This window comes from Theropithecus gelada, chromosome 8, assembly GCF_003255815.1.
Source record: "Theropithecus gelada isolate Dixy chromosome 8, Tgel_1.0, whole genome shotgun sequence".
In the NCBI taxonomy this organism is placed as follows: domain Eukaryota; kingdom Metazoa; phylum Chordata; class Mammalia; order Primates; family Cercopithecidae; genus Theropithecus; species Theropithecus gelada.
In genome coordinates, this window is record NC_037676.1 from 8369099 (window position 1) to 8395321 (window position 26223).

The 26223-nt window shown below is 39.0% G+C and overlaps 1 protein-coding gene across 1 annotated transcript in view; it reads left to right on the plus strand.

Moving 5' to 3' along the window:
* Positions 1-26223, plus strand: part of CSMD1 (CUB and Sushi multiple domains 1) — a 2061182-nt gene that overhangs the window by 1769487 nt on the left and 265472 nt on the right. The window contains exons 28-32 of the mRNA XM_025393463.1: positions 3749-3936; positions 8348-8542; positions 16683-16799; positions 20715-20828; positions 22628-22723. Coding sequence (XP_025249248.1) covers positions 3749-3936; positions 8348-8542; positions 16683-16799; positions 20715-20828; positions 22628-22723 — 710 coding nt within the window. The remainder of the gene's footprint in view (positions 1-3748; positions 3937-8347; positions 8543-16682; positions 16800-20714; positions 20829-22627; positions 22724-26223) is intronic.

Here is a 26223-nt window from a genome sequence, read left to right on the forward strand (position 1 = left end):
TCTGTAGACTTTCCTATTGACCTTTCAGCTATCCAGGGCAAGTACCTGGGATTAGAGTTTTTAATCTGTCAATGGAGCCAGTTTCCTTTTCTAGAAATCTTTATGTCAATATTCAAGGCCTGAATGTGTTTACGTTCCCTCACTTTCTCCCTCTGATGAGATCTGAGTCAGTAGAATTTTACGTTTCTGTGATTCTGAATCTTAAGTAGGTTGATAATCATCTTTTCCTGAATTTACTAAACTGCCACAAATTTACCAAATGTTTCTTAGCTATTACAGAAAACCAGTGAACACTCACTGGCTATATTTTTTAGATATCTTTGTGGGTTTTGTTAATGTTAAATTCTAGCAGCATCCTCCTTAAAATTAGGAGGCACCTCTGGTTTCAAAATATTATAAGTGGATTAACAATTGAAGCCAGGTGTGGTGGTTCATGCCTGTAATCTCAGCACTTCAGGAGGCCAAGATGGGGAGCACTTGAGTTCAGAAGTTTGAGACCAGCCTGTGCAACATAGTAAGACTGTCACTACAAGAATATTTTAAACATTGTCCTGGTGTCCTTGTGTATGCCTGTGGTTCTGGCTACTCAAGAGGCTGAGACAGGAGGACTGCTGGAGCCCAGGAGGTGGAGGCTGCAATGAGCTATGATAGTGTCTAGTCTGGGCAACAGAGCAAGACCTTATCTTAAAAAAAAAAAAAAGGAAAAGAAAAGGAAAGGAAAGGAAGACAGGAAGACTGAAAGAAGAGAAAGAAAAGAAAAGAAAAGAGAGAGGAAGGAAGGAAGGAAAGAAGGAAGGAAGGAAGGAAGGAAGGAAGGAAGGAAGGAAGGAAGGAAGGAAGGAAGGAAGGAAGGGAAAAGAAAAGAAAAGAAATAATTGAAAGTGAACACAGAACCTTGTTAGTAAGAGTTTCCTCCTTCCCGTAAAGTGCAACTCTTTTGATGATATGCATATTTAAGGCATTTTTGTGCAAGGACTTTTTCACTGTGTTTTATACACCCCTCTGGAAGTTTGAAACAGATAATCTTGAAGCCTCTCCCAACCTATAGATTGTATGACTCATTACCTGACCCAATGTCTCAGAAACTTCAGAAATCTGAAAACCAGTGACTTCTGTGATCTGGAGTTTGCATGTGATCAAGTGAACCTCTTCCTGGGAAGTAGTGAGGAGGGAGAGGCCAGAATCCTGTTTAGGGACGAGGATGTCCAGCTTCCCAAACAGGAGGCTGGTGCTGATGAGGGCTGGCCAAGATGCACTGTCAGGATGATGGCAAATTCAGGTGTGCTTTTTGTGGGAGAGTGGGAGTCTGTCATTACTAATGATAAAGGCAAAGAATCAAATGACCTGAAGGACATATGCGCTTCCAGGCTCATTCAGGGCTGTGGGTCTTTAGAAAGAGGATGTTCCATCAAATTTCCCTGTGGACTGTGGAGCTCACACATTGGGGTTCAAATCAAATGTGGCTGAAACACTGAGTCAGGCTTTGGTATGCTATTAGAGCTTAGAGACACGTGCAGCTGGCAGAGGTAGCAATAAGGAGTTCACCAAAGGAACCATAATTAATTATAAATTTCACTCCAGACTTCTACACATGAATTTTGATACAGGCAAAAAAAGGACAGCAGATGGGATATATAGTGTTTTATTGTTTTCCTGTGTCTGGTAGTATTTGCAGTGTTGAATAAATTACCAATAATGATAATTAACTAAGCCAAATATTGGGGATATGGCATGACCAGATTTTAATAACATCCTTGCAAACACTCTAAATACAGTAATTATTCCAATAAAATTCTACTTAACCCATACCATTCCTGCTAGCCCCTATACCTAGTAACTCCAACCTTTTATTCCTTCTTCATTCCTGACGTCAGTGAGCTTGTCAAATAAACAGACTAAATTTCCTAAATTTCCTTTAATAAATATATTCAGAATATGGAGTGAGGGTATCCTTGACCCGAAACAGGACGGCGTGATGCAGGCTGGGCGTTGCACTGATGCTGGTGGTCCCACGTCCTCTGGTCCCCTTCATGGTGCAGTGGACCCCTCCAGGAGGGACCTTCTGTTGCTGTTTTATCGTTCAAATCTCCAGATCAAATGGAGCCACTTAGAACATTTTAATGATTACAAAAACAAACAAACCAACAAGCAAAAACCCTGACCTTCTCTGACTCAGTTGTCCTAAATTTCTGCAAATGGAAAGGAAAGGAAGTGGGAGCTTCATAAATTGAGTGCTTTTTAAAGACACATACGAAAAACCTGCTATAGAGAAGAGAAGAGGGAAGGGGTGGCTGCAAGGGATGGGTTTGTTGGTTTGCTTGCTTGCTTGTTTGTTTTTGAGATGGAGCCTTGCTCTGTCGCCCAGGCTGAAGTACAGGGGCATGATCTCAACTCACTGGAACCTCTGCCTCCTGGGTTCAAGCGATTCTTCTGCCTCAGCCTCCTGAGCAGCTGGGACTAGAGGCGCGCAACACCATGCTCAGCTAATTTTTATATTTTTAGTAGAGACAGTGTTTCACCGCATTGGCCAGGCTGGTCTCGAACTCCCGACCTCATGATCGCCCACTTCAGCCTCCCAAAGTCCTGAGATTACAGGCGTGAGCCACCGCGCTCGGCCACAACGGATGGTTTTAATACTTCTACTTTATCAATTTATTCTGTTCACATCAAGATCGTAGACATCTTAACCAAGTTCAGCCTTTCCCTTAGAGTATGCATACTTTTAAAGCTCACAGACTATCAGCCTACACATCACCAATGGCAAATACAGCCTAGCCCTTGAGAGCTTTGGGTTTAAATTGTTACACTCTTTGGGGACTGACTGTATGTTAATGTTAGAGGACAGAGAAATAGAGAAAAATGGAGAAAGTGAGAGAAAAAGAAAGGAAGGGAGAGAGAAAGAAACTGGGATATTCAGTGATGGTGAAACATGATGTGAGAAAGGTTATGCTGTGCATTGTAGGGACCATTAATATTGGCTGATTCATCCAAGCAAGTGGAGGCTTTTTTTTTTTTTTTTTGGACAAGGTCTTGTTCTGTCTCAGACTGGAGTACATGGGTGCAGTGGTGTGGTCACAGCTCACTGCAGTCTTAAACTCCTGGCCTCAGGTGATCCTTCAGCCTCAGCTTCCTGAGTAGCTAGGACTACGAGTGTTCACCACCACACTCCACTAATTTTTGTATTTTTGTACAAACAGGATCTCATTATGTTGCCCAGGCTGGAACAACTGCATTTTTTAAGTAAAAATAATGTACAGGTTGTTTGTTTGTTTGTTTAAAAAAAAAAAAAAAAAAAAAAAAAAACCTTTAAGAATAGTAATTCTACTGACTATTCCAATATTTTCAAAACTAAAAATATTCAGATAAAGATAAAAGGTCAGTGGAAATGTATCTCTTTTGAGCTCTGTTCTTTTAAACTGCATCTGATTTAGCAAATTAATGGGTACAGGGAAAAGATAGCGTAACTCTGCTATTATGACTTATTTCCTTTTGGCTATGGTCAAAATAATATTGTATTGAACATGATGGCAATTAGGCAAAATACAATTTGTCATAATTGATATATTTTATACTTATTGCTATTTTATTAATATTTTGATTCATATTACATTTAACTTTTGGATTGCCCTAATTGAAAAATTATTAGACAAAAGCAAATAAAATCACTGTGCACTCAAAGGCTTACCACTCTGGAAGATAAGGTAAATCTCTATTTGCCCTATGACGTAATTACTATTCTTTTCTTTAGTTTCAACATGGAGCCCAGCTATGACTTCCTACACATCTATGAAGGGGAGGATTCCAACAGCCCTCTCATTGGGAGTTACCAGGGCGCTCAAGCCCCAGAAAGAATAGAGAGTAGCGGAAACAGCCTCTTTCTGGCGTTTCGGAGTGATGCCTCTGTGGGCTTGTCGGGGTTCGCCATTGAGTTTAAAGGTACTGTGACTGCCTGAATTGGGGTGGGAATTGACTTGTATCAGGACTGTTTTTATTGTAAGCGTTGCTTTGTAACATCTTGCTTATCTGTTTAATACCCAAGTGCTGACCTGTGTCTCCTCCATCTGGGAAGATACATGTCTTCTCCCTCCCCAGTGAAGATATTCCCGAGGTGCATTTCTACCTTAACTGGAGGAAGAAAGAGAGGGGGACAAACTGTCCAAATTCATGACCATATAAAAATAAACTGTGGTTTGTAAAATAAAGAGTTTGATGACATTTAGTAATTATTTTAAGATGGGTTTTAACGTCTTATAATTTGTTTCTTCAAGATGATTAAATGTAAGTACATGAAAATCACTATTTTTTTTTTTTTGGAAACAGAGTTTTGCTCCTGTTGCCCAGGCTGAAGTGCAATGGCTTGATCTCAGCTCATTGCAAGCTCCACCTGCCGGATTCAAGAGATTCTGCCTCAGCCTCCTGAGTAACTGGGATTACAGGCACCCACCACCACGCCCGGCTAATTTTTGAATTTTTAGTAGAGACAGGGTTTCATCATATTGGTCAGGCTGGTCTCGATCTCCTGACCTCAGGTGATCCACCTGCCTCGGCCTCCCAAAGTGCTGGGATTATAGGCATGAGCCACTGCGCCCAGCCAAAAATAATTTCATTTTATCTCAACATTTTCCATGTCAATATGTCTGTGCCCTTCCCTGCCTCGGTCACCCGGGCAGGTTTGGCAAGGTTTCTGACGCTGCTCAGAGCTCTTTCCTTTGGTCCTCAGATCAGTGATTCACCATTGATTTGCTATAAACCATTCTCTGCCATTAACATCCAAGGAAAACAGACTGACCTAAAAAACCACCCTCAATTCAGCATTTTGCTATTGGGTCCATCAAAATAAATGTGTATTTTTTCAAGTTTATTTCTCATGTGAACAAAATAAAATACAAGGTGTATTACAAAGAATTAGGGAAGCGGACTTAACAAAATATCACTTCACAGTAACGAGGGTTTTCTTTAAAAAAAAGAAAATATTTTTATTTATTTATACCTTTGAGTTCAGTTCGTATGAAAAATATTTTTAAAAAGAATATATTTTATGTTCCTTACCTCATTACCAGACCTGTTCATATAGTTTTAAGTAGGCAATTGGTCTCTCTGCTCCCAAACATCAAAATCTGCAAACTTGGTCGGGCGCGGTGGCTCAGGCCTGTAATCCCAGCGCTTTGGGAGGCCGAGGTGGGCGGATCACGAGGTCAGGAGATCGAGACCATCCTGGCTAACACGGTGAAACCCCGTCTCTACTAAAAAAAATACAGAAAAACTAGCCGGGCGCGGTGGCGGGCGCCTGTAGTCCCAGCTTACTGGGGAGGCTGAGGCAGGAGAATGGCGTCAACCCAGGAGGCGGAGCTTGCAGTAAGCGGAGATCCGGCCACTGCACTCCAGCCTGAATGACAGAGCGAGACTCCATCTCAAAAAAAAAAAAAAAAAAAAAAAATCTACAAACTTAGGGATATTTACTAAAATGTGCAATTTTTAAAAGTATACGACTTAGCAATCAGAGTATCCTATGCCTTTGAGGTAGTATCCATCATGTTTAGGAATAGGTGAAAATAGTACTTTTGAGCCTTTGCCACATCATAAGGTAGTTTCTGTGTTAACAAGAATTCACTAAAATGCATTTTACCATGACATTACTTATTATATGATAGCCCCCCACAAAAAAAAAGAAAGAAAAAAAAATCACACAGGCAAGTAAATAAACAAAACAAATCCTCATATAAATGTGAGAATGTACTTGATCATTGCCCACTGCAACAACTCCGTTCTCCCCGGCATCCTAAGGCACATGAATAAATGGGCCAATGAATGAATGAAGTGTGAAAGGCCTTGCAAATAACATGAAGAAAGAACTTCCTTAATTTTTGTTTGGGTAACCAGTATGGCCATCTAACTGGGAGCTATAGCTCTTGAGGTTTTAAAAGTTCTCCAGTGGAGTCTGTGAAAAATAAAAATCACAGGAAAGAGAATAGGAATGATGCCATTGCATGCAGCCCGGAGCAGTGATGTCATTGCATTTAGCCTACAACACTGATGTCATTGCATCTAGCCTGGAGAAATGATGCCATTGCTTCCAGCCTGGAGCAGTGATGCCATTGTATCCAGCCTAGGGCACTGATATCATGGCATCCAGCCCAGAGCAAGTGCTGGTGTGGATAGTAAAGCAGGTGACAGATCCAGTTCTTAGGCGTGATGGGAAATAGAAAGGGCACCAGGGAGTCGTGCTGTGCAACAATTCGCAGGTCCTGGCTAAGGCAATCTACCAGGCTTCTGATGCAGGAAAGCTCAAAGGTATGCTTAAGTGGAACGGACAAGGACAACACAAAACACAGCCTGCTATGAAGTCATCTAGTTAGAAAGCCTGGCAAATTGTAAGCAAAAAAAGTGCCAGTGATTTATCACTGAACATCCTGAAGTGACAACTAAGTAATGGAACTAAAAGATTAGATGCAGTTCATTGGGAAAAAATCCTGCCATCAGAAATCAAAATTAGTGGCTTAAAGAAGAAATTTGTGTAGGTGATATTTAATCAAACGGGAAACTAGACTAAAAGAGATTTATAACAAAAAAATGATCAAAAAGGACAAAAGGGCAACAGACATATATTAATAGGTGTGTACTGGGAAATTTTTTATTTTCAATAGGGGAAAATACTATGAACAAGGCCAATGCTTCTATTCACTAGATGCTCAGTACATTGTGTTGAATGATTGAATAAAAAATCAGAAAAATTGAGCAACTTTTATAGTACCTACAGGTTTACTTATTTGATCTGTATTTCCTTAAGCTAATGTTCTGTGTTCTATATGGGACTTAATGCAGTTACAAAGAATTATCAACATGTCCGCTACCATTTTCAGTCTCCAAGTGGCTTTTCAGTAAAGCAATTAGAGAGCACTGGTTCGAAGGCACAAAACAAAAAATATACATAAAATATATATGTGTCATTTAATCTCGAATTCAATCAAATGAACAAACTTATATAATCTATATTATATATAGATTTAATCAAAGTATGTAAATTATATATAAGAAATATAGTTCATTAAATATAACACATTATTATAATAGATTATTTATCTAATGCATATAATGATTAAGTCAGTGATCACCAAAGACGTCTCTGTTTGGTTGATGATGATACATGGGTTATTAAAAATATGATTGAAAATATTGAATCAATACAGTTAATCAGTTCTCTTTTTCTTCCTCCAGCTTCCCAAAGTTTAACATTTTTGTTTTTGCTTTTTCTCTTCCATTATATATTATTTATTTCTAGCAGGATGGTAGAGTATAGGGTTATACACTTTTTCATTTAGAGATACTTTAGATGGTCTATTGAAATAGAAAATTAAAACTATTAAGACTGCCAGAAGATGACTGAAATTGACTGCAGAGCAACATGACTCTGAAGAGAAAAGGTTTTGTATTTTTACTTGGGAAGAAGAAATACTTAATGCAGCCAAAAGTGAATGCCTAATTGAGGGGCCCCAGAATTGGGCAGGTCTCTGCAGGGTGTCTGTGGAAGTGACTTAACTTTCCTTGAGTTTTACTTTCTTAACATCCTTTCCTAGCAGAGGTGTCGTGGAGATTAGAATTAAACCAGAAATACACCTAGTTCAGTGTCTGGTACATAATAAGCCCTCAATACATTTCAGCAATTATTATAACTAAGGTAGAACTATTGGCTGTTAGTACATCCAGGGCACAATGTTTGACCATCATCTATCAGTCAGTATATTTTTTTCTGTTAAGTTTGATGTTTACTCTATTAAGACTAACAACAGAAATACGGTAGTAAAAGAATGAGAACGACCATCCATCTTCATCTTCTAAGTTTGTCTATTGTTATTCGTATAAGAAAGTGCTCTTAACTTTCAGGAATTAAACTGTTTCATTTTGAGAAGCCAAATTCTCCAGCCTTTTCTGAAAGGTGTGGCATGATTTTATGTTAATATGTTTGATGTACAAAAGTTAGAAAATGAACCTCAATTTTTTTAGTCAATTTTTCTTTGATTCAGCCCTAAAATCTATAGCCAAAAAAGCATAAATATATAAAAACGTAGAACTACATTTTTTATGTAGATGAAGGTAATTTTATGTCAATGCTGTGATAAAATGTGGTTTTTAAAATGGAAATATAATTTTATTTAAAAGGAATTTATTATTTAATTAATAGTTTCACTTGGTCATTAGCCAATCAATCAATATTCTTTGAGCATTTTACTTATTTAGGGCACTGTTCTGGGCCCTAAATAACACAATTAAAGAACCAACCCAACAAACAAATACACAAACAAGAATAAAATTCCTGTTCTCATGCAGATTACATTCATTTCTTCTGCAGAGAAACCACGAGAAGCTTGTTTTGACCCAGGAAATATAATGAATGGGACAAGAATTGGAACAGACTTCAAGCTTGGCTCCACCATCACTTACCAGTGTGACTCTGGCTACAAGATTATTGACCCCTCATCCATCACCTGTGTGATTGGGGCTGATGGGAAACCCTCCTGGGACCAAGTGCTGCCCTCCTGTAATGGTGAGTGCACACTTGGGTATTTTCTAGAAATACACCTTTCCTTTCAAATGCAGCATCTCATTGAAGAAATGGTTTCACATTTCAGCATGTATTCCTCTAATCAGTGGTGAGGATTGCTTAGAGAGCTAGTGTGGAATGAATATCAGGCATTCATTGATCATTTAATGCAGCTAGTGTGTTAGCCATTCTCATAGGTTTCTGGGAGGAGCAATGTTTTTCCTTCACTCATACAGTTTGACATTTTTCACTTCTGTTTTTGTGTGTTCTAGACCTGTTCTTTATGAGAGGTGCTAATTAGCCTTCCCTAGTTACTTTTGTCTCTCTCTCTGTCTCTCTCTCTCTCTCTCTCTTCCCCCATATATAAAATACTGACATCTAGTCGGGCACGGTAGCTCACGCCTGTAATCCCAGCACTTTGAGAGGCTGAGGCGAGTGGATCATGAGGTCAGGAGTTCGAGACCAGCCTAACCAACATGGTGAAACCCTGTCTCTACTAAAAATACAAAAATTAACTGGGCGTGGTGGTGCGTGCCTGTGATCTCAGCTACTCAGTAGGCTGAGGCAGGAGAATCACTTGAACCCGGGAGGTGGAGGTTGCAGTGAGCTGAGATTGCATCACTGCACTCCAGCCTGGGTGACAGAGCAAGATTCCATTTCAAAAAAATACACACACACACACACACACACACACACACATCTATTTATCTATCTGTATATACAGAGAGAAAAAACAAATATGCATACATTTGAATGGATATGTCATTTCCCCCCAAAACAGCAATAGTTTGTAATTCCTTAGGAATTAAGTTAGTAAAATCATTGAATCAGCATTCAAGGACAGACAAAACTAACCTACAGTGATAAAGTCAGACAGCAGCTGCCCTGTGGGTGTGAACTGGGGAGAGTGGGATGATAGACTTCCTGGCTGCTGGCCACAGTACGTATCTTAACCTAGGTGGTGGTTTCAGGGGGGTCTCCACAGGCAAACACTCCTCAGGCTGTGGACCCATGACTTGTACCCTTTACATTTTGCATGGTATGTATTTAAAGAAGAAGAAGAAGGTAGAACTTCATGGTTTTTGCAGAGACATTCATTTCTAGGGTTATTTTAAGATGAACTCAAAGACCAGTTTAGTTTGATAAACTATGAAACAAACATGTTTTCCTCAAGATGGCCTAACAATACTACTGGCACCTTCAGGCCAAATAAGCATTTTAAATATTACCATACAAGAGGCTGGGCGCAGTGGCTCATGCCTGTAATCCCAGCGCTTTGGGAGGCTGAAGCAGGTGGATCACCTGAGGTCATGAGTTCGAGACTATCCTGGCTAACATGGAGAAACCCCCTTTCTACTAAAAATACAAAAAATTAGCCAGGCATGGTGGCGCGTGCCTGTAATCCCAGCTACTTGGGAGGCTGAGGCAGGAGTATCGTTTGAACCCGGGAGACAGAGGTTGTGGTAAGCCGAGACTGTGCCATTGTACTCCAGCTTGGGCAACAAGAGCGAAACCCCATCTCAAAAAAAAAAAAGGAAAAAAAAAAAAAAAGAAAGAAAAGAAAAAGGTATATAAGAAACTGAAATCAAACAAACAAAACAAAATAAAACAAAACCTACTTCCCTGACATGTTCTGTTATTTCTATGTTTCTAAGTCCATTCTCTTAAGACCCTGCAAGCTTTTAAGTTAAAGAAGTGTATTTGTCTGGACCCAGCAGTAGTAGTGACTGGCACAGAGTAAGAACTTACGCTAGGTGTGGTGGCTCACACCTGTAATCCCAGCACTGTGGGAGGCCAAGGCTAGTGGATCTCTTGAACTCAGGAGTTTGAGACCAGCCTGAGCAACATGACAAAACCCCATCTCTCCCAAAAATGCAGTACAAAACTTAGCTGGGTGTGGTGGCTCATGCCTGTAGTCCCAGCTGCTTGGGAGGATGAGGTAGGAGGATCACTGGAGCCCAGTAGGGGAAGGTTGCAGCGAACCGAGATCCCGCCACTGCACTCTAGCCTGGGTGACAGATCGACAGATGGAGAAAGTTAATTTTTGTGTTTTAAAATCATGATTAGAGGCCAGGTTATGCATCAGTCCTTTCTAGTCATTTGTTTAATTAAAAATTCTGGTAGTTTAGTCATTGTGTTACTTGCTTTGGGAGACTTTTCTAAACGGAAAGTTATACAGTCCCTCTTTTCTAAGTTTATTAAAAACTAAAATAAGAAGCACTTGGGAGCTTAAAATAGAACTCAGCGTGCTCATAGGTGAGGGAGGCAGTGAGCCAGAGTGGCTTTGAGGTAAAGAGAGCCTTTGACCTAGCATTACAAGTCAGGACTAAGGTCTCCCTGATGCCTGCACAGCCCCCAAAACAGGACGGAGCCAAGCTAAGAAGTGGGTGTGACTTGGTGAGAAGGTGGGCATGAGGGAGCTGGAAGTCTCCGCCCAGCACCCACCCTTCCCTGTCCTGGCCCAGGAGGGGCCACGCCTCCACCCCCTCCTCTCTTGCCGCCAGCCTGGGTGCCCCTTATATCCTGAGCGGCCTGGGCAGTGCATGCCGGTGGTTCTGGGTGCCTGCCATGTGCTCTTGCAGTTGGCCAGGGGCCGGCGGTGACTTGCTGTCCAAGGTCCTGAGGATCCTCCCTTCTGGGCGAGGCGTAGCCCGTGCCGGCAAGGCCGGGCTTGTGAGCCAATGGCAGTACTGAAAGGAGGGCCCTGCAGAGTGACCAGATCTCGCCTCACCTCCTCCCGTCTGTGTCACTCCAGACAAGATACACAAGGCTGAGAGCGATGCCAGTCTCTAGGTCACAAATGTTAGGAGGATAAATTCCACAGGCATAAGGCTCCCCAAAACTAGTAAATCTTAATTCTGAATGTAACTGGTTTCCAAAACCATTTTGATGTAGCAAAGGGCAATGACCTCAAACCTTTTTGATTTGACATCCAATCAATATAACTATTGAGCATGCAACCTCGATGTCTGCAACACATTACAGGTACTGACCTTCTCGGCAGTTGTATTATAGACCACATAATTACTACATGAATGCAGACATTTAAAAAGATGGAATTTGAGACCAGACAAAGCTGCTCATGCCTGTAATCTCAGCACTTTGAGAGACTAAGGCAGGAGGATCGCTTGAGGCCAGGAGTTCAAGACTACTCAGGGCAACATAGACCCCATCTCTACAAAAAAAATAAAAAATAAAAATAAAATAAAATGAGCTGGGTAGGGTGGTGCACCTGTGGAGTTCCAGCTACTCGGGAGGCTGTAGCGGGAGGACCCCTTAAGCTTAGAAGGTTGATGTTACCATGAGCTGTGACTGGATCACTGCACTCCAGCCTGGGCAGCAGAGCAAGACCCTATCTCAAGAAAAAATAATAATAATTTTGGGTAAAAATTCTAATTTTCTTTCTTATATCCCAGAAAATGATTTTTGCATCCCTTGGTGTATTTTTTCCCCCACTTCAGATATCTTTAGCAATTATATAGAGTCTAGTATGAGGGAGATAAAAGTAGGTAGCGAAATTGAGGAAAGATGATTTATCCTGTACTTTTGTTAACTAATAATACAAAAGGCATTTAATTTATATTAAATTCAATTACAGTTGGATGTATGGGAAGTGATAAAACTTTAGCCATAGAAAAAGCATGGCTAAAGTATTAGCCATAGGAAAAATACTTTTTCTACACTTTATATATATTCTCTCGCTATACAGACATGTATATTAATTTATACACACATATATAGGAATTATACATATATACACACATATATGTATATATATTCACATATTCCTATATATAGGATAGGATATATACATATTCTTATATATATTCCTATATATATAGGTTATATATATGAAACCAAATTTTTAATTAGAGATTGTTTCACTTTCCATGTCTGAAGATCTGCAGAGTGAGGCACAATTTATTTTACCAGTCATCAAAGAGCATAACGCATGGAATACTCATTTCCCCATATGGAGTATTCTATTTACCTGTAAATAAAAATTTGTATTCGAAATCTGGAAAGCAGAGATGGCTTCTCCTGTAGTGCATCTTGGATCTCTCATGGAGAGCAGCATGTTTTATGCATGAATCTGTGTCTGGGATTTATTCAGATCGCCAGTTAACCTTGGGGCCTTTTGCTCCACTTTAAATATTTTGATAGTTCCTACATCATGGGATGCCGTTGGTGCATTTTGGACCAGTTTGTTTTAGATGCATGGTGTCATGTTTTTCCTGGTTATTCATCTGTTACCTACAAATTTTGCTTATTGAAGTTTTTTGTAGAATTGTAACGGAAATCGAAACAAGGTAGAGCCCCTTTCATGGGTCAGAATGACTCTGTTTGCTAGTTTTGTGTATTCAGTTTGGTTCTATGTGGTTGCCTTTATGTATGAGATGTATATTTTCTAATTAGCCAGATGGATAAGCAAGCTTCTTGTTAACATTAGCAATGAATGCTCTTGTATGTCTTTATTCATTTAGGCAATAATCTGTTTAATATGTTAATTACCAAATAACAAACATTTATTTATTTTTCCTCTGTTGTTGTATTAAAATAAAATTCCTAAGGTGAGAAGCACCATGGCTGTTTCTTAGATTAGCACAGACATAACAATTATTAAGAATTAGGCCGGGCACGGTGGCTCACGCCTGTAACCCCAGCACTTTGGGAGGCCGAGAGGGGCAGATCACGAGGTCAGGAGATCGAGACCATCCTGGCTAACACAGTGAAACCCCGTCTCTATACAAAAATCTAGCCGGGTGCAGTGGCAGGTGCCTGTAGTCCCAGCTACTCGGGAGGCTGAGGCAGGAGAATGGCATGAACCCAGGAGGCGGAGCTTGCAGTGAGCTGAGATCTGGCCACTGCACTCCAGCCTGGGCGACAGAGCGAAACTCTGTCTCAAAAAAAAAAAAAAAAAAAAAAAAAGAATTAAATAAAAATTCTGTCCATATTTTTTCTAACACAAATGTTTGGTCATGTATGAAACATATAATTGTTGTAGTTCTTCTGGTGCTTAGCCTTCTGATCTGAGGAAGAACGGACAGGCACAAGCACCATTTATCAAGGTAGTAAAAGACAGAAGTTTTTAGTCAGTTTTCCTTAATTTCATCTTTGGCTTTTTTAAAGTGTCCTCTAGTATCATAAGGCAGTCCTCTTTTATTCTGTCCTTGGACAAAGTGTTTCTTTGTAGTTGTACTTTAAAACGTGTATTAGTCAGGGTTCTCTAGAAGGACAGAACGAATGGAATAGCTACATACATAAAGGGGAATTTATTAAGCATTAACTCACATGATCACAACTCCCACAATACACTGTCTGCAGGCTGAGGAACAAGGAGGGCCATTCTGAGTTCCAAAACTGAAGAGCTTGGAGTTCAATGTTCAGGGGCAAGAAGCATCCAACCCAGGAGAGAGATGTAGGCTAGGCCAGTCTCTCATTTCACATTTTTCTGCCTGCTTATATTCTAGCCATGCTGGCAGTTTATTAGATGGTGCCCACCCAAATTAAGGGTGGGTCTGCCTTTCCCATCCCACTGACTCAAATGTTAGTCTCCTTTGGCAGCACCCCCACAGACACATCCAGGATCAATACTTTGTATCCTTCAATCCAAAAGTTGAAACTCAGTATTAACCATCACAAAACATATGGCCGGGCGTAATGGCTCACGCCTGCAATCCCAGCACTTTGGGAAGCCGAGGCAGGTGGATCACGAGGTCAAGAGATCGAGACCATCCTGGCCAACATGGTAAAACCGTCTCTACCAAAAATACAAAAATGAGCTGTGCTTGGTGGTGTGTGCCTGTAGTCCCAGCTACTCCGGAGGCTGAGGCAGGAGAATCTCTTGAACTCGATAGGTGGAGGTTGCAGTGAGCCAAGATCGTGCCATTGCACTCCAGCCTCGTGACAGAGCGATCAGAAGATGTTCTTTTTAAGAATTAGTTTACCATCGCTAATAATTTGGGAATCAAAATTTTGGCCCAGTGATGACGTTTTTCCACTTTTTACTTATACTTCTTATTTAAAATTTTAAACTAATTTTTTAATGGAAAAAAGATCATTTGCAAAGTGATATGTTTGAATTTTATGTGACTGAGCGGAAATAAAATACATTTTCATTCTTTATTTGTGTTTTTTTTTTTTAACTTGAACTTGAAGCTTTTGAGGAAAAAGAAAAGATAGTTCTGACATAACCTGGTTGACCTCACATGGTTATGGTGGAGGAAAATATCTGAGGGATGTATCTGCCTTGGTAGAGTGAGTGACGCCAGGATTCTACTAGAAACCTTCAGTTTTGGAGCTTACAGAAATATCCTCCATCTAAAAGTGAAAATAAAGTGTTTCTATTTAAAACTGTAAAAAACTAAATAGAAGTGTTTTAGAGTGATAACGTGATTTTGAATTAAGACACTAGCATGAAGGCTGAGCTTAGTTAAGTAAAAATCTCTGCTAGCTGATCATAAACAGATCAAAGCTGTCAGATGTCTGAGCTGTTTTCCTTTGACTTTTAGAATACAACTCAAGTTTTTCAAGCCATTGTAATGCAGGGCTTCAGGAAATTTCTTAACTAATCATCATTAACAAGGTGCCTTAACCGTAACATTGCCATATTCTAAGGAGTTTTATTCATCATGGAAAATGTTCTGTCCATCAATTAAGATTTAACATAATGCTAATTAACGTTCAAAGGATTAAACATGTTATCTCTAACTTTTTTTTCCTTTGAGGCTTGAAAATTGCCATTGTGGCCGGGCACAGTGGCTCACGCCTGTAATCCCCTGTAATCCCAGCACTTTGGGAGGCCAAGACAGGCGGATCACGAGGTCAGGAGTTCGAGACCAGCCTGCCCAACATGGTGAAACCCCGTCTCTACTAAAGATACAAAAAAGAACCCCAAAAGCATTAGCCGAGTGTGATGGCGCATGCCTGTAATCCCAGCTACTCGGGAGGCTGAGGCAGGAGAATTGTTTGAACCCGGGAGGGAGGCGGAGGTTGCACTGAGCCGAGATCACACCATTGCACTCCAGCCTGGGTGACAGGGCAAGACTCCATCTCAAAAAAAAAAAAGAAAAGAAAAGAAAAAGAAAATTGCCATATCAAGAAGAAATGAGCTGTAGAAATATAACCTTTCTGAAATACTGAAGATAATTCTGAATTCAAATCAGTGAGGGTATATCTAAGATAGGAAGTGCAGTCAGGCCACAGCCAGCAAGGTAAGGGTGCAATAGGCTGTACTGAGTGGCTCCTGCGCTGGTCAGTGCTCTGTGCTAAATAGATGAGCAGAGCGGACTTGACCCCTCCTTATGTAAAAATATAAGGAAATAGAGTACTGGCAATGTAAAGACTGGATATCAAATGGCTGGGATTTAATTGGAGGTCTGTTCCATGATGCTTTAAAAAGTGCTTTGAACATCTGTGTACAGTGTGTTTCGTTTTCTCAGCAAAAGTGAAGCCAAAGTAAATAAGATAACTGGGGAAAAATTAAGACATACTCACACATACACATACACACAGACATACGCCCCCGCCCCGCCACACGCACACCTCTCTATATTTTATAAGCCCTAACTTTCTAATAATGGATTCCTTTAGTTTTAAATTGGACTCATAGGAAGAGACCCCAAAAGCGTTAGTAATTATACATGTTGCTTTTTTACTGAAACTATAAGATAAAATGTTAAAACAAACAAAACCCCCTAAAAAGCAAACCATTTTTCCTTTTAGTCCCATATTAATATACAAGTGATAGAAAACTGATATAATCTTTGTATCTCTTAAGTTAATATGAGGATTGACTTTGAACAGACAACTCTGGTGAGACTTTCTAAAATAATTTAATCATTTGTCTTTATAGAACCTGTTCTATTATTATTATAGCTGTTTCCCTTATTATTTTAATACATCTGAGACATGGCCTTGAAAATAATATTAAGTTTTTCTCCTAAGTTGCATTACTTCTTACCTGGTAAATCTTTGTTTTTCTATTACATTGATAGCAATGCAAAACAAGATTTTAACGTATTATTTTGTTAAGTTTTCAGTAAACATGCTCACGTATTTGATGTGTTTCAACTTTGGCTCACCTATCACGTGTACTATTATTATTGCACAGCACCTCATTCTCGGTTGGTTTTATTTTCAGCTCCCTGCGGAGGCCAGTACATGGGATCAGAAGGAGTAGTTTTATCACCAAACTACCCCCATAATTACACAGCTGGTCAAATATGCCTCTATTCCATAACGGTACCAAAGGAATTCGGTAAGGATGTCCTTTTATTTTTAATTCATTGTCATGTTTCCTTTCAGGGTTAATTTTTCTGTCATTCGATAAACAGGTATTCTAGAGCTTAGTGAAATAGTTCATATAAAAGCAAATGAGTTGCATTTTAGTAGCAGGCTTTCCAAACGTATCCCACACAATGTCCATTACAATCCTTTTACCAATGTAATATTAAATGCTTACAGTCCCCTCTAGGGTTATGATCCAGAATAATTAGAGAGAATTAATTTGGCTTTTTTCTTAGGTTTCTCACACATCGTTCTTTCAATTGGTTGTTTTTATGAGCGAGGGAGGATTTCTCATAAAGTAGAGGGTGGGTCAGAGCGCTGTGTGCATGTCTGTGCAGGAATGGCACGTACATTCAGTGAATTCAGTAACCAGATCATGATCGAAATCACTGCATCCTTGAGTCAACCTGTAAGTGCTCAGGGATGGAGAAGCAGGCACAGTCCTGACTGTTTCACCTGCTGAACCCTGACTTTCTATTTCCCTCCTACCTATTGTGTCCAATTCGATCGAATTTTCCAAGATGACTTCATTTCCAGAAGGACCTTCCCTGGTCGCTTTGCACTTCATTTATGTAATGCTCACTCTCACTCTTGACCAGGACAATTTATCTTGGATCGGATTCTTTTCTGGAGTAAACCAGATAGTAGCTATCATCATCTTAAAGACTATTTCCCTCTTTCTGATAGGAAAATTGAAAACGCTACATCGTCAAGGTTTTTATATATGTCTAAGACAGCAATCACTCACTCAGCATATAAAGCAGATAAAAATTCTAATGTTAGACTGTATTTGAGGTAAAGCATTTTTAACATATGACAAGAAAGTTATTTGGTGGGTAAGAAACTCGTGTGTGGGAGACATTATTTTTATAAACTTCTATTATGTTATGATTCCCAGGCTTCTTACGAATTTAATACACACCCTCCCTGAGCCTTGCTGTTCCCTTTGTTATGATAAATGGACAATAATACCTAAAACGGGTTCTAGATTCCAACTTTTTAAGTTGACCCAAATTCTTTAAAGTCCCTCATTTAACTTCAACCTTAATTCTGAATTTGAACGAAATACATTTTTCTCACCTAAATGCTCAGCAGTATTTCCCTCATTATCACAAAAAGTCTTTTTTTATGAATACGTGACAAAATATACTTATTACAATGGAGTTTAGCAGCCATATCCTATTACTTTAGTTAAATACAAAATATTGTCATCACTACACAATTAAAATTTTTCAGCTAAAAAATCATACTCATATCCTCAATATTGATTATAATTTCCTGATCTGAAAGGTTTAATCACACAAACGCATCACATCCTATCTGGCAGAAAGTCTCAGTGTGGAATAACATAGTTATAGCGAATCTTTAATGAAAATGCATTCTATCTTTTACTTTCTTCCCCCATTCGTTACTCCTTCCTATGAAATAAGCTAATTAACTAAACAATTAATCTCACAGTATTTGTAAGTCCATGGATGCAAAGGTGAAACGAATCTGGTCCATGCCCCTGGCAGGCTTATGGTGTGGGGGTGAGGCAGACGTGCAATCCAGACATTACGGGGTGACGTGATCCTTACCAGGTAGGAAGGGGCTGCTTCCTGTCTGTCAACACAGGCTGAAAATGGGAAGCAATATTATTAATAAGACAGGTCTTCAGATAACCCAGTTTCCTCTATTCTCATCCAAAACCATAGCCAAGAATGCTTTCTAAAACACAAATCTAAGCATTTTAGTATCGTGATAAACATTCTTACTCACTCCTATTACCTACAGAACAAAGTGTTTGTGTTTCAGGGTGGCCTTTGAGGTCCTTGCCACAGACTTTTGCATTCCAATCCCCCTGTTTGTTTTTTATCCAGGTAGTGTTAGCTGAAGTTGACTGTTTGCTGCATTTGTCCCCTCTACCATTTTGCTTTTTGTATTCCATTTGCTGATATAATTTCTTATATTCCATTCTTCCATGAATCCTTCTTGAAGAACTAGTGATAGTGCCATCCCCACCATGAAGCATTGACGGTTCCTGCGGCTGAAGCCCCATAACCCTTTGTTTGTTCTTCTCATCACATTGTCATGATTTCCAGCAGCAGTATGGATAGCACTGAGCAGCTTTTCTCTCTTGGAAACTGAGTTTGCTCACTAGGGCTGACTGTGAGTGATGGGTTAGAACCCAGGTGAAGGAGGCGCCTCAAGGAAGATGTCAGGGCCATCTCTAGAATGAGCTGGGCATTCCTCCTGGCTCCTGACATCTTGCACTCAAAATCCACATGTGTCGTGGAAATTACCGAACATGTTCGAGTGTGATAGTCCTGGGACAATGTTAATATCACCTTCCCTCCTCTTTTCTTAGTTTCTAATATGAGGTGGATGTCAGCAAAATATTTCTTGAAAAGGAGTAGAAATTATCTATGGATGATTCACTTTCGTGACCCAAGTTTTTGGCCTCCAATATGTTAAAAATCTAATGAACTTGGGGAGGTGGGGGTGGATTAGGATGGTATGAGCAAGATCTGTAGAGAAAGTATTAAGTCCTCTCCCTCTCTAATTTCTGAAAAAAGTTTTTAGTGCATTTCATCTATTGGGAAAGTTCATCTAGTCTATATGACTTCTTTGTGTTTTTCTCTGGGAAATTATAAAATCTTCAAAGACAATATTAGATATGTGTGTATGGATTCAGTTACATAAATGTATGTATGTGTGTCTATACACATATGGGCACACACACTGTTACAGTTAGATTACTTCCATCATACTAACAAATATTAACAGTAATTCTTTCTGTTGGAATTCTGACACACACAACTAGTGCACACACCTCCATTTCTTGTTCATAATGGTTTAGAATGATTGTAGTGCAAATCTTACAATAAATAAGAAAAGGATTAGTTGTTCATTGCTTGTAAATATATACTAAATCACAGGTTTTCCTGCATATATAAAGGCCCTCTATATCATCAATCTGAATACACAGTATCAGTTAAATTTGAAGTCACAAAGTATATAGTTATGATTTACTTGAAGGGTGTGTGTTCACACAACTTTCATAACCTGTAAGGTAAATGAGATTGTAGAGTGGAAAACAGCAAGTGATTCCTATTATATGCCACAGAATCGGGTGTGTAAATCAGTTTGTATGAATACGGTAATGTATTAATATGAATTTGGCATTGTAATAACCTTTTGTGAGGAATTTAAATTCCTCATCAAATCATCATGGGGCTTGATCCTTTGCTTATTTTTCATTGAATAAAATGTTGCTAAATATTTGAAAATATAGGGAAGTCTTTACAGATTTTTTTTTTTTTTTTTTTTGAGATAGCGTCTCACTCTGTCACCCAGGCTGGAGTGCAGTGGCACAATCTCAGCTCATTGCAACCTCTGCCTTCCAGGTTCAAGCGATTCTCCTGCCTCAGCCTCCTGAGTACCTGGGATTACAGGCAGCCACCACCAAGCCTTGCTAATTTTTGTATTTTTAATAGAGACAGGGTTTCACCATGTTGACCAGGCTGGTCGTGAACTCCTGACCTCAAGATGATCCACCTGCCTCTGCCCCCAAAGTACTGGGATTACAGGCTTGAGCCACCACATCCAGCCCAGATATTCTTAATGCTGTGTTTATTAAAACAAAAACATTCTTCATTTAATGTTCAAATTTGAAATAAAACAGTATTTTTTTCTTTTATTAAATGCCAAAAGTCAAGAAGCAAAGTAAAATAGTTTCGTCAACTGAAAACTTAGAAAGCAGAGAAAATAAGTTAATATTTATTTTTTACCAGATTCTTAGGATAATGATCCTTTGGGGCAATTAATAGATATTCAGTGAAATCAAAACTCTCCATTTTGTTTTCTTAGAGCATCTTGTGCCAACATCTCCCCTGTTATTTTTTAGTGGTCTTTGGACAGTTTGCCTATTTCCAGACAGCCCTAAATGATTTGGCCGAATTATTCGATGGAACCCATGCACAGGCCAGACTTCTCAGCTCGCTCTCTGGGTCTCACTCAGGTAAGTCTTAAAGCATTTTGTGCTTAATTTAGTTTAGACAGCTAGGGGGATTGATTTTTAACTTGTCTATTTCTTTTGCTTTGTTTTGATGAATGAGAAATGTAATCATTTTTGAATCTGCGTGTGTGCTTAGAAAAATCTTATTTTAGATGTAAGCTCTCAAAAGTGTTTTTATCTCAGCCATAAAATCATCTGCTTTTATCATCTTACTAAGATTGCAGAAAATATAATATTTGTCTCAGTAAAAGGGGCAAAGATCCGAAAAAGAGGGTGGGATAATCAACTATCATCCACGTTTAATTTTGTATCCCATGTGTCTTAACCTCCCTTCTGGATATAAAAATGATTAACATTTTGGTCCAAATCATTCTAAGCCTGTAAGTCCTACATAGAGAGACCCATTAATAACCACACATCTACCCGTGTTCACATGTACACATGCATACATTTATCCACACATGCACGCAAACACACAGGAACCCCCATAAAACATGGAGTTATTTCACAACTTATTTTTATCCCATTCTTACCCTTAAAATCACATACAGAAATCTGTCTGTAACAAACACTGTATACACCCAGTGTCCTTACTCTGAGTTCTGAATGGTATTCTGTGGGTTTAACGTAGCACAATTTAACCCCACTTTTAATTGATGACCTACCCCTTATTTGTACTGATATGTTTTCATCGTTTACAAAATCAGTTTGGTACTGAGTACATTCACTAATTTGCCTAGTAAACTATATGCATCACAAGCTTTGACCAATTAAGGTTAAGATTTGGTTATTTCCAGGTTTTCACTATTTCATGATTAACTAAAAGTCTTAAGACCTATGTTTTGTTATTTTCTACTAGGGTTCAGTGACATATCTAAGAATGCATTAGAGGATACATGTTAAATACGTTGATTATTAGTAACACATTGTCCTCTGAAAAGCTTATGCCAATTCACACACCTCCCACCACTGCTTGAGACAGACTCTTCCACATTTTGTATGTGCTTTTATATATTTTTTATTTTTATTTTATTATTACTTTTTGAGACGAAGTCTCACTCACTCTGTTGCCCAGGCTAGAGAGCAGTGGCACCATCTCGGCTCACTGCAACTTCCATCTCCCAGGTTCAAGCAATTCTCCTGCCTCAGCCTCCTGAGTGACTGGGATTACAGGCATGTGCCACCATAGCTGGCTAATTTTTGCATTTTTAGTAGAGATGTGGTTTCCCCATGTTGGCCAGGCTGGTCTCAAACTCCTGGCCTCAAGTGATCCACCAGCTTCAGCCTCCCAAAGTGTTGGGATTACAGGTGTGAGCCACCGCGCCTGGCCTATATGTGCTTCTAAAGCTTAAAAATATACTTCAGAAGGTCTTTTCTGAATCCTTTAATTTTTAAAAAATCATCTTTGGATTCAGTGGCTTTTTAAAAAATTTTAAGTAAAATTCTTCTCATTTTAGCTAAAATCAAATTAAGGTGATTCTGAGCAAATGATTCACCCTTTACTTCTGTCCCCTCTATTATATAGACTTACCATTGGTGCTTTCTTCAAATGAAATCATCAGTGAAATAATGATTACAGTATATTTTAATCAAATGCACTGCCTATTCTTGCCTGGGACAGAGTTTTTAAATCTTTATAAAAACAACATATTTGAGTTTTAAACCACAAAGTGAAAATGTTTTAAAAGTTCAAAGAATGAATGTGAAATTTTAGCTTTATCACCATTTTCCAAAATACGACTGTCCGCCACGGTGCTGTGTGTTTTCTGAATCCCATGTTTTATCTCTGTCTTCATTTCTAGGGGAAACATTGCCCTTGGCTACGTCAAATCAAATTCTGCTCCGATTCAGTGCGAAGAGCGGTGCCTCTGCCAGGGGCTTCCACTTCGTGTATCAAGGTGAGGGTCACTCCCCATGTCTCCACATGTCACTGTGGTCCTCCCTGACGCTGCACACACCGCCAGTCTCAGACAGAGCACTCAGAACATCTCAGTGGCATTTGTGTCATATTTAAGAAGCTGGAGGTGTTCGTATGTTCATAATGAAGTTATTTAATAAAAATATTACAATTTTTTGATAGTTGAAACTCATATTTCTACTACAAAACACAATAATATCTCATTTATCAGGCACTAGAAGGGAATAAATATTGATCATATTACCTTTCCGTAGCTCTTCACATCTTGTAAGATGATTTCAAATACAATATTTTATCTAATTAAGTATTTTGTAATAGTTTAGATCTTAGTAATGATATATGAAATATATTTAAAATGCATTATACAATTTTACATTTTATTATAAAAACTAAGCTTAAAAGGAAAGTTAACAAAACAAAAAACAAAATATCACACATGCATCTCTTATCCTAACTAAATACCTATTTATTTTGTTTGTGTTTTATTTACTTTGGGTACTTTTACACCTTTATACTTATTTTTTAATGTAAACCTTTTAAAAAATATTTGAGATTGCTCAAAGATTCTGAAAAGCTAAGAATTTTCTCCGAATATGTTTCACTTTTGTTTTGCATATTCATTACATGAACTTGAAAAAATGACCACATAAACTGTTCATATACTTCCGGAAGCTTGGAGTAAGTCTTTGGATGGAGCTTGTCATGACTGTAAAGGTTGAGATCTGGAAGAAATGATCATGCTCAGAGATAAACTGTGTGTTCAAAAATAAGAAGCAATACTTAGTTTTTCTGGGTCTCGATTTTGCTGGAGGCTACAGATACTAATGGCCACTGTTAAGTATTTTCTTCAGATCTGGAGAAACATCTTTTCTTAGCAATGGTTTGTTTCCTTTAATAAAGATTCCTCTGGAAAACATTATTGATACTATTATGTTTTTTAAAAAAAGATGGAGTATAACAATGTTATATTATTTATCAATCATTTCTAATCATCTCAGATTCGGAATTTCATGACTTCAAAACAGTTCAGTGTAAAAACCCTTCAGTTTTCAGCAATTAGATAATTTAAAGAGTAATGGGAAGAGAATGAGGATGATGCTTAACAGTTCATCAGGAGACAAAGATCTCTCTGATCCTGTGTAAGTAGCCATTGAATGAATCGAGATGCGAATGCATTAAAAGGAGTTACATAGTTATAAGTTACATCTTTTATTAAAATGTAAATAATTACCCAGTAGTTTTTAAAAACGGACTTTATTAGAGTGTGGCCTGTTGAAACAACCCGTCTCTTACTACTTCTAATTTTTTCAAATAAATTCTATCTGACTTTGCAAAAGCAGAATCATGTTTAGACCAAAGTGAGATGTGTAAAGAAACTGGGCTGCCTGAACATTTTCTCTCCTGGAAATGCTCAAGTGACTGACCTTGTCTGCCTTTATAAGGGGCTTTCTTTGGTTTTCGATAAAGATTATAAAATCTATCAGATCATCAGATAACATATTGCATGCAAATATCCTGGTGTCTTATATTCAAATGTTGTCCTTGGAAGGCATGTATTTTAAAAATTTTGCTTAAAGTAATACGTTTTCATCAAAATGTCAAAGATACAGAAAAGTAGAAAGAAAAGAACATCATTTATAGAGGAAATTTATTTTTCTTGTCCTCAAGAGTATATAATGACTCTAACATCCTTAATATTTTATAAATTTCTAAATACCTCCTTCTCTTGCTTTACTCCTACTAGTGTGTTTATGCAAAAAAAAAATTGATGTCTTTTTATCAAAAACTAAGTTTTTCTGGAGGTAAAGAACTAGAATTATAAATGCAACTTATGAATTACTCAACAGCAGTGGTAAAAGTTTTGAGTACACATGAAAAGTTAAATTGAACATTGCTTCTTGAAAGGCAGTAGTTACACTGAAGCCTAAAAATTATTTGAACTCTATTATATAAAAATATTCTGAACAGTACTTTCATACACCACTACAGCTTCATTCTTTCATAAACAAATTCAACCTCAAATTGCACATAGACTTTATGATTTCTGTGGTTGTAGGATACCTAACCCTTGTTAACAGACACAGTTCAGTTATAAAGAGCTGCTGGGGGCTGCCGGGAAAAATGCTTGCAACAGTGTCAGTGTGCAGAAAACGTGTGTGTGACTCCAGACATGCACAGATCATGGTCTCTAGCCCTCTGCTCCCCACCCCCCATGTCATCCTGGTTAGTGATATGAAGACATAATTAATGATGATGTTACCATCTTTCTGAACTTGTGAAGCAATGGAAGTCTAGAGGCTTTTGAATGCAGTATTCTAGTGAACCTATGCAATTGCTGGGTTTTTGTTTGTTTTCCACACTGCTTGAGAGCAGAAGGGTACATTTGGAAAGCATGAGAGAAGAAGGTGTGAGTTAGATCACAGGGCACCCCAGAGAAGGCTGTGGTGAGTGACCCTTCAGAATGAAACACTGGATAACCCTTCAGCATGGATGTGTCCATGGTGAGCCAGTACTTGCGAGGAGCTTCTCTTATCTTTAGTTTGGTGCCGCTGAATAAACCGGCTTGGTCATGATCCACCCTACCAGCAAGGAAGCACTCACAATCCACTGATCTCCAGTGACGGAAGCAGTGGTGTGGAGACTGAGATGAGTGACCTGCATGACCAACAGGTTTTGGTGATAATGGAGCACTGTTTGCAGCTGTAGCTCAGGTGTGTGTCCTGCCCTCCCAACCTTTCACCTCACTCTGAATCAGTAACCACTCCCTCAGCTGTGATATAATCAAATAGCATTGAGAAGCAAAAGCTATGGTGAGAAGCTGGCATGAAAAGAAATCGAATTATTCCCCTCCTGAAGTATGAGAGTCTCTGTAATGGTTTTGTTACCAGAAAGGGGTCCAGATCCAGACCCCAAGAGACGGTTCTTGGATCTCGCGCAAGAAAGAATTTGGGGCGAGTCCATAGAGTAAAGTGAAAGCAAGTTTATTTGGAAAGTTAAGGAATAAAGAATGGCTACTCCTTAGAGCAGTGGCCTAGGCCACTCAGCTGCTTATACTTGCCGTTATTTCTTGATTATATGCTAAACGAGTGGTGGATTATTTGTGAGTTTTCTGGGAAAGGGGTAGACAATTCCTTTAACTAGGGTCTCTGCCCTTTTTAGGCCCTTTAGAGTAACTTCCTGGCATTGCCATGGCATTTGTAAACTGTCATGGTGCCGGTGGGAGTGTTTTTTTTTAGCATGCTAATGCTTTTTAATTAATGTATAATGAGCAGTGGGGATGACCAGAGGCCACTTTAGAAGCCATCTTGGTTTTGGAGGATTTTAGCCAGCTTCTTTACTACATCTTTTTATCAGCAAGATCTTTGTGACCTGTAGCTTGTGCCGACCTCTTATCTCATCCTGTGACTTAGAATGCTTGACCTCCTGTGAATTTAGCCCAGTAGGTCTCAGTCTCATTTTACACAGCCCCTATTGAAGATG